Source organism: Podarcis liolepis (genome assembly GCF_965112155.1).
Source record: "Podarcis liolepis genome assembly, chromosome: 11".
NCBI classification, from domain to species: domain Eukaryota; kingdom Metazoa; phylum Chordata; class Lepidosauria; order Squamata; family Lacertidae; genus Podarcis; species Podarcis liolepis.
In genome coordinates this window covers 49184866-49200263 of record NC_139565.1, presented here as the reverse complement: position 1 = coordinate 49200263, position 15398 = coordinate 49184866, and the positions used below count along the sequence as shown (strand labels likewise).

At 42.8% G+C, this 15398-nt stretch overlaps 1 protein-coding gene across 1 annotated transcript in view; it reads right to left on the bottom strand.

Annotated features, from left to right (window-relative positions):
• The window catches only part of ADAMTS12 (ADAM metallopeptidase with thrombospondin type 1 motif 12), a 114750-nt gene that overhangs the window by 10562 nt on the left and 88790 nt on the right, over positions 1-15398 (bottom strand). The window contains exons 17-19 of the mRNA XM_083465688.1: positions 10897-11023; positions 4270-4480; positions 432-1538 (exon numbers count right to left, since the gene is read on the bottom strand). Coding sequence (XP_083321814.1) covers positions 432-1538; positions 4270-4480; positions 10897-11023 — 1445 coding nt within the window. The remainder of the gene's footprint in view (positions 1-431; positions 1539-4269; positions 4481-10896; positions 11024-15398) is intronic.

The window sequence follows — 15398 nt, the reverse complement described above, 5'->3', positions numbered from 1 at the left end:
TGCAGAAGCCCAAATGGTGATGATGACGACAGTAATAGTAATAGTAATAGTAATAGTAATAGTAATAGTAATAGTAATAGTAATAGTAATAGTAATAGTAATAATTTATTATTTATGCCCCACCCATCTGGCTGGGTTTCCCCAGCCACTCTGGGTGGCTTCCAACAAAATATTAAAAATACAATAAAACACCAAACATTAAAAACTTCCCTAAACAGGGCTGCCTTCAGATGTCTTATAAAAGTCAGATAGTTGTTTATTTCCTTGACATCTGATGGGAGGGTTTTCCACAGGGCGGGCTCCACCATCGAGAAAGGCTGGTTTATAGACACTGTGCATAGATAATTGCTTTCATTAGGAATGCAGCTGAAATAATAATAAAGGTGGCAGTGAAGTGACTATTGTCAACAGGATGAAATCTCAAGACTCACCTCACTCCAGTTCCCCACCAACCAGGTGGCATCATCGGGTGAGTTCCTGGACTCCATTGGATGTTCTGACTCAGAGTCATTCAACAAAATTCTCTTGGAAGCTTCACCCCAGGTCTTTGGCATGTCAGTATCCTGCAGAAATGGACCTTCTGTGGCATAAGTAGATGCCTCATCCACAGATGATGTTGGTTTCGTTCTGTTTGCAGGCTTGTCTGTTGAAGTATCATTTAACACCGCTGGTTGTACTGTGACAGGATCTGCTGTTGTATTTTCAGGTGTATTTATTTGAACAATAAGGCCTCCGAGACCTATCGTTGTCATGGAAATTCCTACCTCTGCTACCGGAGTAACAGAAATGTGTCTAAAACTGTCTGCGTGATAATCTGTCGGCAAGTTGCTTGATGTATTACCATCAGTGATGGTAGTAGGAGAACTTTTCATTGGCCATTTGCTCTGGGATTTATTTTTTGTTTCTCCATCTGTACCGTTAGACACTGTACTAGATTCTTCCATTAAATACCTGGGGGTTACAGCCGACGACTTGGGATTAGTAGTAAAGGAGTCCCTGTTTATAAAGTCAATGTCTGAATAATTGTATGGTTTTATGGGGGATACGTTCTCCACATTTGTAGAATTTAAAACATCTGAATTATTTGTAACAGGCCTGAAAGTACTATTTTGCAGCAAGCTGCCTTCACTAAATACGTAGGAATAATTTTTAGGAATGTCTGACGCACTGGAATTACTTTGTAATGTTTTTACACCCAAGTTTTCTTTTTGGGAAGAGTTTGCAAAGCTTAAGGATGTAGGCATCAAAGTAACATTTCTGGGCTCAAGTCCTTTTGTTGTGGTAAGGATTCTTCGGCTTGGTTTGGTAGTTGGCCAGTTGACCCCAGGGCCTTTTCTGGGATCTGTTCCAGTTCTCCTGATTATCTTTCCACCATGCAGTTTGAAATTAGGTATCAGCAATCTTCTGGAGTATGGACACTGCTGGAGGCCGCACAGAGCTTTAGAATGGGGTCTCTTTGAAATATCACATGGTTCTCCATTGTTCTTGGTACAGGTGATGTTACGAGTCCGTATACCTCCACCACAGGTCACTGTGCACTGCAAAATAAATAACATTTCTTCAGATATCTCACCCAACTCTCACCTTGTACACTTGCATACATGCATACTTGCACAGACCCAGCCGGTCCTGACACCCGTAAGCAGTTCAGTGGCTGTATTTGGTCTTGTGTCTACAACCCTTTGAGAAAGAAGACTATGCTTGACCTTTAGAGAGAGTAACAACCGAAGAGACTTTTTGTGTGGCAAGAAGAATGAAGGAACTTAAGATGCCTGGGATTGAAGAATAATCTTTATTTACATAACTGGTAGATGAAGAACTGGAAGTCCTCCTTATTTCTATCTTCTATCTTTATTCTTATTTGATTTGATTTCTAGCTCCCCCCCCGCCCCTTCTGTTAACTCTACATATACTCATGTTTTGTTCTGTTTTTCTGATGTCCTCTACTCAGTTAATGAGGTTCCACACAGGAAGGTGATGGACAGATGATGAAGGACCCTTCGTGAGAGGCAGGGAAAGGAAGATCTCCCAGGGTGGGAGCCTGGGAGAAGAAAGGGAAGCTGCCCAGTGAGAGCTGGGAAGGTCCACCACAAGGGTTAAGATTGTTGTGGTTCTGGACAGTCAAGAGTTAACACTCCAGGAAGCTTTCTGATTCACTGGGTGCATTGCCCACATGACCCGGGCATTTTCCTTTGATCTGTGCTCTGTGGGGGCTGAGCTCTCTCTGGAGAGCAGTCTGTCAGAGATTGTGAGCAAGGTAGTCTCGTTTTTGTTAGAGGTAGAAAGCTGCAAGCATGCAGCTAGATTCTGTAGGCTTTCTTTTCTGTTTGTTATGCTTCTAAATAAAGAGTTATAGAATAGAAGCACTGGTGTCGAGCTGAGTTATTGAAGACACCACAAAGACACAGAGAAGCCATTTTACGCTGCGTGTGAACTCTGCTATTATCCGGCAACTTAGAAGAGTGGCAGCGCCCGGAGTGGAAGAGTATGGGCACCACTGGAGTTTGTCAGAGTGGCAATAAATCAAATTTATTGCAGGGCCGTTGCAGCAGACTCAGTGGGTCAAAGGATTTATGACCCAGAAACTTTAACAAAGATGCACCTCGGATAGAGGACTTTGTTACTTTTTATTCTTCTGCTTTTTCTGTGTTCTCTTTCTTGCGTGTTTGTTATACAGTCATACCTCAAGTTATGTTTGCTTCATGTTACGTTTTTTCAGCATGCGTCCCGCGGTGACCCAGAAGTACCAGAAAGGGTTACTTCCGGGTTTTGCTGCTTGCACATGCGCAGTAGTGCTAAATCACGCTTCGTGCATGCGCACAAGCACCAAATCACGCTGCGCACCTGCGCAGATACGGCGCTTCAGGTTGCGGGCTTTTCATGTTGCGAGCGGGCCTCTGGAACGGATCCCATTCGCAACCAGAGGTACCACTGTACATATTATGTTTTTTCTCCCCCTTTTTTATTTAGATTAGTTTTGCATTGCATGTTGGCATTGCATTGTATTGCATGTTGAAAAGTTTCAATAAAAGAAATTTAAAAAGAGAGAAAAGATGCCACAGTCTCAGACAGCTCCACATGCAGACCGCACTAAGCTTGTGAATAAGCCGTTATCTGTCTTTTCATTAGCCACATTGAAAAACAAAACATTCCATAATGAAGCAGGATTTTAATTTGCCCAGCGACCCCTATGATCTTTGGTGTCCATTTTGCTATCTTGTCTATGCTGCTCTGGGTGGGGGGGGTGCAGGTTGCACTACTTTTTAGCAGACACAAACTGTCGCTCCATATGCAAACCTGCCCCACAGACAACTGGGACTCTGTTGAAAGCAGAGTACAGTAATTCATACAGGCTTTATGCTTCATCAACAAAATTAGCTGAAACCAAACCCATGTTTAATTCAATTAACAGTAGCGTCACGTTTTCATTTGTACAGAAAGCAGAGGGAGTTGATGGGGCGTACAAAATGGGCAACAGAGGAATTTTGGTACACAAATCCAATCTCATCCTTCAGCTTAATTCTTTGCAGGAGGGCGGGAGAAAACAGCTTGAAGATACTGAGGGCAGAAGCAACACACCTGCTATGCACCTGCTAGTAACAAACCACAGCAAAATCAAACCAAGATTTTGTAATGATGGGAGCCTGCAAAATCTGACATTCCACAGTCAAGGGGAAGTAAACGGTTCTTATAACCACAGAGTTTTAATTTTACTTACTTATTTATTTATTCTATAGGGCAGGAGGCAACAGAAAGTTTTCCATTAACCATGACTGCCAAGACTTTCTGTGAGTTCGTTCGGAAAGTTACCTCTCATCTTAATGAGTCAAGATAATGATCAAGCCTTTTACTCACCCCCCCCCAACCTGGCTGGTTTAACAGCAGCTTCCCCATTTCCTCCAAACTGGGAAATTGGAGCTATCTGCTTTGGAACAAACAAAGATATCAAATCAGCTTCAAAACATGGTGTAATATCTTGGATTGTTCCAGAAAGGGTAACCACAGTTTCCTGGTTTAGAGAAAATGGGAAACAATGGTTAATGGAAGACTTTGTGGCTTGTTCGTTCATACCACTGTTCAAGGGAAACAGACAAATAGGTCTTTTCATAGGCCATGAGAATGGTCTGGAAGGCACACGATGCATTCCTTTTGCTGAAGCTGTGCCAAGAATGAGGCATCACTGGGATATGTACGCTGCTCTGAGCTCTTTAAGAAAAGACCGAGGTCTGAGCATGTAGCGCATACAACTACAGTGTGTTGTGAACGTACCTCAGTCCAGTTGCTTACTGTCCAGTCTGATGGGCACAGGACATCTCTGTTACATGAAAGGTAAGTCTTTGGTTTCAGCAGATGTTTGCACTTCTCAACAGGCAAAGCTTGCTCATCCAATCCCACTGTCTGGATGCAAAGGACGGTCCGTTTCTTCTCTCCTGTTGGGCCACAGGAGGTTGAACACTTCTGCCATTCTCCTGCCCACCATCTTCAGAGCAAAACAAAAAGAATTGGGGAACATCAAAAAGGGCATGCATGCTAAACCAGAGAATGAATGTTAGTAGTACAAAGGAAACTTTGAGAAGAGTATATCGCTTAAATGTTACGTTCCAAGCTTGCAATTTTTCCTCCTCTGGGTTATGGGAATCTGCATATCAGCTCAGCAAAAGTACAGGCAACCCCAATTTGTGCAGGATCACAATTTCGCACATATCGGTCGCACCTAAAACATGAGTTGCCTGGATTTCATTATTGCACATAGCATATTTTATTTGTGACGTTGGCGCTGTGGGTTAAACCACAGAGCCTAGGGCTTGCCGATCAGAAGGTCAGCGGTTCAAATCCCCGCGACAGGGTGAGCTCCTGTTGCTCGGTCCCTGCTCCTGCCAACCTAGCAGTTCAAAAGCACGTCAAAGTGCAAGTAGATAAATAGGTACCACTCCGGCGGGAAGGTAAACGGCGTTTCCGTGCACTGCTCTGGTTTGCCAGAAGTGGCTTAGTCATGCTGGCCACATGACCTGGAAGCTGTACGCCGGCTCCCTTGGCCAATAAAGTGAGATGAGCACTGCAACCCCAGAATCGGCCACGACTGGACCTAATGGTCAGGGGTCCCTTTAGCTTTACCTTTATTGTGTTCACACTCACAATAACCACACCTGGAAACAGACCCTTATTATACCCATTTTAGAGCTGGGAGCAAAGATCTAATTACAGAGAGCTACAGCAGCCAACTAGCCTCTACCAGAAGTCAGGCGTTTAGCATCACAGGTCCCATGATATGGAACACTCTTGCTGTAAAGGCATCACTACGTTTGACTTTGGGGCCTCTCTAGAAGAACTTCTTATGCCGACAAGCCTTTGCAGCTGTTTCAATTAATTAGCCAGCCACTTTAATGATGACCTGAATTGTTTTTAAGGATGCTGTATGCTTAATAGTTGTACACCACCTTGATGTTACACAATGTGGTGGTACAGAAATATTTCCTATAAACAATCCAAGAATCAACATTAGAAGGTCATTGCAACCATTATACATGCATCTGATTGCTGCAGATCTGCAAGAGAGGGCCTCCTGTAGATACCATCGCAACAGGAAGTATGTGATATGCAATTTAGGAAACGGGCCTTTAGCATAGTGGCATCTACCCTTTGGAACTCCCCTCCCCTCCGTTATGTATCAAACAAACTCCCATGATTACTTCTGCATGGATGGTTGCTATTCAGAATGGAGGTTGTATGCCTCCTCTAACACATTCTGAAAATGGCATGCAAAGCACAACCCAGTGTGTGTGTTTGCACCAATTTGCTAGTGCAAGACTTCAGCACTACATCAGTTTGCGAGTCAGGCTACAGTCCTCGTCCTATATGACAGAAGAGCTGCTTTGAAGAGGACCTGGTGTCTGATTAATTGGGAGCAGGTGCCCAGTTATCTTTTCTGTTTCTGTGCTTCTATTTTCAAAAAAACCTTCAGACAAAAGAAAACCAATGTTTAGAAACTTACGTATTAACAAACTCTCTCTCTCACTTGGACAAACAATTTCTGAATGATGGACAGCTGGCGATGGGAAACAAAACGTGGTCCTTTGCATACTTGTTTAATTACTGTAGTCTACACCTTTGACATTTTCTAGGAAGCCTACATAATCCTCCCCATATATTAACTTGGAGCTGATAAGCCCTTTAATCCCCACTGACTGCGCATCTGCCGCTGCCAATTACATGTCCAGAGGATAGGAGTAGCATTGCTAGAAAACAGTGACAGTACTGACCTTCGTCTGAAATCTTAGATTTTCACTTATTTGTTCAAAAGCAAACACCTTTGGGAAATTACATATTGATTTCCCCAGCCCACGGCATTGCTAAATATCAATGCACAGCAAAGGGGAAGAAGCAGTTTCTTAATAAATTGATCAAAAAGGACAGAGGTGTCTTAGATTATGTTTTCTGCCAAGCAATTAGGGACACTGGAGAATGACATTAGAAATGGAAACAGGAGTGGAAATTACCACAATTTCTGTGTTCATCACAGATCTGGAAAGGAAATCAGATTAATAATAGTAGTAGTAGTAGTAAAGGTAAAGATACCCCGGACCGTTAGGTCCAGTTGCGGATGACTCTGGGGTTGCGGTGCTCATCTCGCTCTATAGGCCAAGGGAGCCAGTGTTTGTCTGCAGACAGCTTCTGGGTCATGTGGCCAGCACGATTGAGCCACTTCTGGCAAACCAGAGCAGCGCACGGAAACGCCGTTTACCTTCCCGCCAGAGCGGTACCTATTTATCTACTTGCACTTTGACGTGCTTTCGAACTGCTATGTTGGCAGGAGCAGGGACTGAGCAACGGGAGCTCATCCTGTTGCGGGGATTCAAACCGCTGACCTTCTGATCGGCAAGCCCTAGGCTCTGTGTAGTAGTAGTAGTAGTAGTAGTAATAATAATAATAATAATAATAATAATAATAATAATAATAATAACAATAGCAGCAGTATTTGCTGTTGTTGGGGGATTTTTAGTCTGTGAATAGTATGTATATAATTACATTACTTTCTTAGTGGGGATAGATAGCGGGAAAGCTCACTGCCTGTTCCATAGGGGTACCCCCTTAAGGTATATTGGGAAGTGATGCTTCATGTCCAGCTTGGGGGCTGAAGGGCTACAGCACCCCCTGCGACTGGAGTCTGCTGGAAATGGTTTGTTCCATGGGGGACACCTATGGCCAGCCACAACTGTCTATCAACCAGCAGGTAGGTTGGTTGATTGTGGGATACATGTCCAATGCCTACGCCAAACCTATTTTGTCTGTAATCCATATGGCTGTGACCTAATTTGAACCCAACACATCTCTCCTGGGATTCATTTGCTGCCTGTGCATCCCCCCATGGGCCCACAAATGTTATACTTCACATCCCAAATGGAACCAATGAAAGGGAACTGCGTTGCCACACAAGCCCCATTCACTGAAAATTGTGGGTCAAAAGATCCAGTGGGCTGAGACTTGGGAATGAATCTGATTTAATTTAGTGGGGCTTACTTCTGAGCAAACATGTAGTTTCCTTGGTGACTCTAGCACTCTTTTTAATCTAACCACAAAATTCCTCTGAGCCTCTGGCTTACGCTCAAATATTAAGAGAGGCCATTAGTTATCAGATCGGATTATGCTGTCAGCTGGCTTCCCAGTAATTAGACCTGAGGAATCATTGCATTGTGTGGTTCAGATACTTTACAAAATTATTAACATGGGGTATCAAAGACGTCACCCTGCTGAGATGTTACTGCCTATTATTGTCAGCATCGATATATCTCGGGAGAAGATGGAAGGGTGTGCCATTGAGGGTAAAGTCAAGCCATTGGAGAGTTACAGCATCTGCTGTAGAGACCAGTACAGGAGAGACATGTTTTATTGCAGCTGGGGGAGATGTCTGGTTTTGCTGGTGCAGATGCAGCAGTGAGTTTTTTCTCTCTACACTCCTTCCAGCAGTCATTTCTCTTCTGGTCACACTGGTATGCACAGCTACTAAGGAGGCATGAAAAGTGCCAATTTCCCTAACTGATTATCAGTGTTTCAACTGGAAAATCAGCGGGATATGTCATAAAATCAATTGCTGACATATGCAAAGCAAGGTTAGTTAGGAGGAATGTTCTCAGCTAAAGAAGCCACTTCTGGGCTCAACATTATGCCAAAGTTCAAAACATGCCACCTGCTAAAAGATAAAGGTAAAGGGACCCCTGACCATTAGGTCCAGTCGTGACCGACTCTGGGGTTGCGGTGCTCATCTCGCTTTATTGGCTGAGGGAGCCGGCGTACAGCTTCCGGGTCATGTGGCCAGCATGACTAAGCCGCTTCTAGCAAACCAGAGCAGCGCATGGAAACGCCATTTACCTTCCCGCCGGAGCGGTACCTATTTATCTACTTGCACTTTGACATGCTTTCGAATTGCTAGGTTGGCAGGAGCAGGGACCGAGTAACGGGAGCTCACCCCGTCGCAGGGATTCGAGCCGCTGACCTTCTGATCGGCAAGTCCTAGGCTCTGTGGTTTAACCCACAGCGCCACCCGCGTCTCAATGCCACCTGCTAGCATGGTTAAATGTTGATTTCTTGGGTGATCCCCAAACCAATAGATTTCAGGTAGCAATCCTATATTCACTGACCATTGAAATTCAATGGGGTTTGTGAAATGATGCTAAATGCGTCTTTGCTCTTGCAGCTTTTGTTTCATAATTGCTAATAGCAGGGGGCAAGGAGAGGAATTCTCATTCGCACCCACTCATGGAAATCTCCTCTGAGCTCCAGGAGGAAAGTGTTCATTTTGGTTGCAGCTGAGGCTGATAGCACACTGAGCCTAAAAGTAGTGATGGAGGTGTGATTTTCATCAAGACCACAGCAGGGGAAGGAGGAAAGTGTTGTTGTTTTTAAAATCCCCATGCACCATTGTCCCAATTAAAGTCCCCCCCCATACCTCCTATGGGCAATTAAAAAGTAAAAGGCAACAGCAAACCACATATTTAGTGTCCCTTCTAATATGGCCCACATTTAGGTAGGTTCGTCACAAAATCATAGAATCATAGAATCATAGAGTTGGAAGAGACCACAAGGGCCATCGAGTCCAACCCCCTGCCAAGCAGGAAACACCATCAGAGCACTCCTGACATATGGTTGTCAAGCCTCTGCTTAAAGACCTCCAAAGAAGGAGACTCCACCACACTCCTTGGCAGCAAATTCCACTGTCGAACAGCTCTTACTGTCAGGAAGTTCTTCCTAATGTTTAGGTGGAATCTTCTTTCTTGTAGTTTGGATCCATTGCTCCGTGTCCGCTTCTCTGGAGCAGCAGAAAACAACCTTTCCCCCTCCTCTATGTGACATCCTTTTATATATTTGAACATGGCTATCATATCACCCCTTAACCTCCTCTTCTCCAGGCTAAACATGCCCAGCTCCCTTAGCTGGGTCAGTCAAGAATTTAAAACAGCTGCCATGCGTCTCAGGAGTTGGCCTTTTCGTAAACTCACATATGTCATACCTTCTCTGGAATCTTTAGATATTATTGCTATCAAGATGCAGACCAAAATGGAAACCTGATGCATGACTCGCTTTGCCAATCAGACCCTTCAATGTTCAAACATGCTGTAAATAACAGAGCAGGCGGAGAGGGTTTGTCGAGTGACCAGTGTTGTCAAAACTGCCCATCACTGTGCACTGAAAGACCTTTTCCCCCCTTACTGTGTTTCCTAAGGGAAAGGGGACCGTAGATGCTTCTCTCCTCAGTGAAATAATAATAATAATAATAATAATAATAATAATAATAATAATAATAATAATAATAATAATAATTTATTATTTATACCCCGCCCACCTGGCTGAGTTTCCCCAGCCACTCTAGGCAGCTCCCAATCAATCAAATGTTAAAAAACACATCACAGCTTCCCCAAACACAACCTGTTAACCTCTCAGCTGGCTGACAATACCTCTCCTGTCCAGGCTAGTGAGATAGGTCAGGTGTAAGTCAACAGGTGTTTCCTTGTAAACACCTGGGGAATTGTGACAGAAGATGGGTAATACCAAGCACTTAAATGGTGCCTTTTCTGAGTGTTCACTGACAGCTGCTCCTTAAGGCAGGCTGCGTTGCAGAAACGGAGAAGGGATGTTAGAGATGGTGGTTTGCTTTACAGCAGAGGCGGGGACCTGTGAGCATCCAGGCATGGTTGGGCTCCAACTTCCATCACCCCACAAGCTAGTACAGTGGTGCCCCGCAAGACGAATGCCTCGCAAGACGGAAAACTCGCTAGACAAAAGAGTTTTCCGTTTTGGAGGTGCTTCGCAAAACAAATTTCCTATGGGCTTGCTTTGCAAGACGACAATGTCTTGTGAGTTCCTGCTGGTTTTTTCTCTCCTTTCCCCCCTTTTTCTAAGCCGCTAAGCCGCTTATCAGCTGATCCGATCAGCAGGTAAGCCACTAAAAGCCGCTAATAGGGCTAATCCGCTAATCCTTCAATGGGCTTGCTTTGCAAGACGAAAAAACCACTAGACGAAGAGAATCACAGAATGGATTCTTTTCTTCTTGCGAGGCACCACTGTATGGCCAATGGTCAGGAATGATGGAGCCCAGTCTCTGGAGAGCCATATGTTCTTCCATCCCTGCCTTAAAGGACTGTCTACCTAGCAGGCATGTTGCTGAAATTAAATTGGGACAGAGGATGCTGGCTGACACATTGTTCTCTTATTCACTATGCTATCAGTTTAATGTCATTCATTTCTGAAGCTGTTTTATTAGTTCTTTTTAAAATGTGTCCTTTCTTCTATCATCTGTCTACCTATCACAATGTTGTTTGGCCTACATTTCTTCTGACAGACTGCTGTTTGTTGCCATCATTACACATGAGTATATTCCCCTAAATTACACACACACCCTACCTTGGTGGACAGTCCCTTTCCATGCATTTCTTTTGTTTCCCACTGGGCTGCGTTTCGAGATCACAAAACAGGTTTTTCACCACACCTCTCCCTTTTCTCACACAGTTGGCCGTCTGCTGTTGGAAACCTACGAGAAAGGAAGGAGACACGTGCTGCATTCAGAGGCAATGCCTGGCTTCGAAGAGAAGAGCCATCACAGAATTTTAGAGCTGGGTTGCTGGTCATCCAGTCTGGCCCCTTTGCTCACTGCGGGATCTACAATGCAGGATGCGACCACAGCATCTCCAGCAGCCTCGGGCTGTTCTCTGATCAGTTCCATGACCCTCAAAAACACCGAGCAATACCCAATTTTCAGTGTTCTCATGAAGCAGGCAAGCAGCTAATCATTTATTCATTAATTTATCTGAGAGCAGAAAACCACAACTTGTCTTAATCAGCTGTGCAACCTAACATGACATTAAGCGATTTCCTTTGGGGCAGTTAAGCAATTATCCTTATGAAATGACTAGGAAGTGGGGGTGTGTACCATGCCTAGGATAAAGCAAGATTAGTGCAGTGGTACATCAATAAAATGGAACTGAACAGCTCAGGAATTGCAGGCCTGAATGATGGCTGCATCCACAGCCCGCTCCCCCCCCCCAAGAACATGTTGACAAATTTGAACACTTGCTACATAGCCTACAGAAGCCTGAAAATCTTAGGTTCAGGGTGTCATTTTTCCTTCTTCCCAAAGTCTCTGCATTTTTAACAACTACACAACAGACATAAATTCAACAGGGGGAGCTTTCTAAAGCACCATGTCAGGAAAAGCTGTCCTGGTAGAATTTTGTTCCATCCTGCACAGAGCGTCTGTCAATAAAAAGAAGAAGATGTCAACTCTAATGCAGTGCTCACTTCTATCTGTCACAGGGGTGGGGAACTGATGGTACTCCAGATGTTGTTGGATTTCAACTACAATCAGCACGCATGAGTAATGGTCAGGGATCATGGGAACTGTAGTCCAACATCTGGAAAGGTCTTAAGAATATGGTTTGGGGCGTGAGGAATTCAAATCTCCTATTTTTGCCACCAGACAACATTTGGCTTGGTTTGATGAAGAGGCACATAAACAGCTTTTGGAAAACCAAATAATTTTAATTTTACCCTTTGAAAATGTTAGGCAATGCTAAATGAATGGATGGATGGATGGATGGATGGATAAATACAAGTACTTGGTAATTATTTTTAATGATTTCTCTGCAATTTTATACACATTTTACTTACCAAGCCAAACTAAATTAGGTATATTAATTTAACCAAGATGCCTTTTGAATTCCTTTTTTTTTTTTTAAATAGTTTTTATTACATTTTTTCCAGATACATACAGAAAACAGCAAGAGAAAAGAGAGAAAAAAAGAAAAACAAAAAATGTGAAAAAAATAATAAAAAGAATCATAACCCTTCAACAGCTTATTTCAACATTCCATCGAACTTCCCCACATCTCCCGCACAAAGCATTCCCGACAATAAATTTATCAGCAAATTGTAACCTTGTTTCATGTGTTTCTTTGGTACTTTTGATAGCAGTTTAAGTTTAAATCCCTTATTGTCCATTTATTCTAAAAACAAGATGTATTATCCCTTTTGACATTTAAACTTTGATCCCTTCAATATTGTTATCCAATTTCATAAATATTGCGCTCTCATTGCTGGGGCTAGCATTTCCAATTTATGGTCAGTTTATAGATCATATAACTTATAAAATTTTTGCAAATAGTTCTTAAATTTTTTCCAATCCTCCTCCATTGCTTCTTCTCCCAGGTCTCGGATTCTGGCAGTCATTTCGGCCAACTCCATGTAGTCAATCAGTTGCGTTTGCCACTCTTCCAGCGTGGGTAAATCTTGAGTCTTCCAATGTTTGGCGATCAAAATTCTTGCTGCAGTGGTAGCATACATAAAAAACGTTCTATCCTTCTTTAAGACCTTTTGGCCGACCATACCCAAGAGGAAGGCCTCCGGTTTTTTAGGAAAGGTGTACTTAAACACCTTTTTTAACTCGTTGTAGATCATTTCCCAGAAGGCCTTCACTCTTGGGCAAGTCCACCAAAGGTGAAAGAATGTTCCTTCAGCTTCCTTGCACTTCCAGCACTTGTTATCAGACAAATGGTATATCTTTGCAAGCTTGACTGGGGTCATGTACCACCTGTATACCATTTTCATAATGTTTTCTTTTAAGGCATTGCATGCCGTAAATTTCATACCGGTGGTCCATAACCTTTCCCAGTCTTCAGCCATAATATTGTGACCAATGTCTTGAGCCCACTTTATCATGGCTGATTTAACTGTCTCATCCTGTGTGTTCCACTTAAGCAGCAAGTTATACATTCTCGATAAAACCTTGGTTTTTGGTTCTAACAACTCTGTCTCAAGTTTCGATTTATCCACCTGGAATCCTATTTTTTTATCCAACTTAACAACCTCGTTAATTTGGGCATAGTGAAACCAATCTTGCACCTTATCTTTTAAATTTTCAAAGCTCCGCATCCTCCAATTGTCACCAACTTTTTCTATTAGTTCCCAATATTTCGGCCAGCCGGTCTCCATATTGGATTTTTTCCACGCCTTAGCCTCCACTGGTGATAACCACCTCGGAGTCTTACTTTCAAGTAAGTCTTTGTATTTCAACCAGACCATGAAAATTGCTTTCCTGACAATATGGTTTTTGAACATTCCATGCGTTTTTGCCTTGCCGTACCACAGATAAGCATGCCATCCTAGCGAGTTGTTAAAACCTTCCAGGTCTAGGACATCTGTATTCTCTAATAAAATCCAATCTTTCAACCAGCAGAAGGCTGCCGCCTCGTAGTATAACCTTAAGTCTGGCAGGGCAAACCCCCCTCTTTCTTTTGCATCAGTTAGTATTTTAAACTTTATTCGGGGCTTTTTGCCCTGCCAGACAAACTTTGAGATGTCCCTCTGCCACTTTCCAAAACATTCCATTCTGTCCACGACCTGCAAGGTTTGAAATAAAAACAGCATTTTTGGCAAAACATTCATCTTAACAGCAGCAATTCGGCCCAGCAAGGAAAGTTTCAGTCTCGACCATGTTTCCAAATCTTTCTTAACTTCTGACCAACATTTCTCATAGTTGTCCTTAAACAAGTTCAAGTTTTTAGGCGTCAAGTTTACCCCCAGGTATTTCACCTTCTTAACCACAACTAACTCTGTTTCCTTCTGAAACCCCTCTATTTCTAAGGGCGTTAAGTTTTTCCCCAAAACTTTAGTCTTTTGTTTGTTCAACTTAAATCCTGCCACCCGACCAAATTCTTGTATCAGTTCCAGAACTCTTTTTGTACTAGATTCTGGCTCCTGTAATGTTATTACTAAGTCATCTGCAAATGCTTTCAGTTTATATTGTTTCACTCCGACCGTGATCCCCTGTATTTGCCGGTCCCTCCTAATCATGTTCAGCAAAACCTCCAGGACTGATATAAATAGTAGGGGGGATAGGGGGCACCCCTGGCGTGTTCCTTTTTGAATATGGAACTCCTCTGTCACCACATTGTTCACTATCAACTTAGCTTTTTGTTCTGAATAAATTGCTTCTATACCATTTTCAAACCCTCGTCCCACTCCCATCCCTTCCAAGTTTTTCTTCATAAATTTCCAAGAAATATTGTCAAAGGCCTTCTCGGCGTCAATAAAGATTAGCACTGCTTTAGTGTTAATATTTGTTTGTAAAAGTTCCAGAATATCGATAATATTCCGAGTATTATCAAACAAATGCCTGCCAGGAAGAAAGCCTGCTTGGTCCTTATGAATTACTTCATTTAAAACCTTTTTCAATCTACTTGCCAAAATGTCTGCAAATATTTTGTAATCCACATTTAGGAGTGAGATGGGACGGTAGTTCCTAAGTTGAGTCTTTTCAGTTTCCACTTTGGGTATCAGTGTGATGAAAGCTTCTTTCCACGTTTCCGGTGCCCTTCCTCCCCCCATAATCTGGTTACAAACCTCCATTAATGGTAAAGTCAAGTAGTCTTTTAATATCTTATAATATTTGGAGGTAAGTCCATCTGGGCCTGGGGATTTGCCCAGCTGCATATTCTGAATGGCATCCTCAATTTCCTGTTGTGTTATTTTACAATCCAAAATTGATCTCTTCTCCTGAGACAATTCTGGTAAGCCATTGAGTTTCAAAAATTGTTCAATCTCAGACACATCCTCAGGCCCTTGTGTATACAACTTTTTGAAGTATTTCTGGAAACACTTTCTAATTTCACCTGGTTTCTGAATATTTTTCCCTTCCACCTCTAGATTGGTAACATAGTTTAATTTCTGTCTTTTCTTCAACTGCCATGCCAGCAGTTTCCCACATTTATTTGCTGACTCAAAAGATCTTTGTCTCATTTGTTTAATTTTCCATTCCACTTCTTGGTTTATCAATTTCAAATATTGTGCCTGATGGAATTTAATTTCTCGCAAGATCTCTTTAGATTTTGGTTTAGATCTTAACCTTTTCT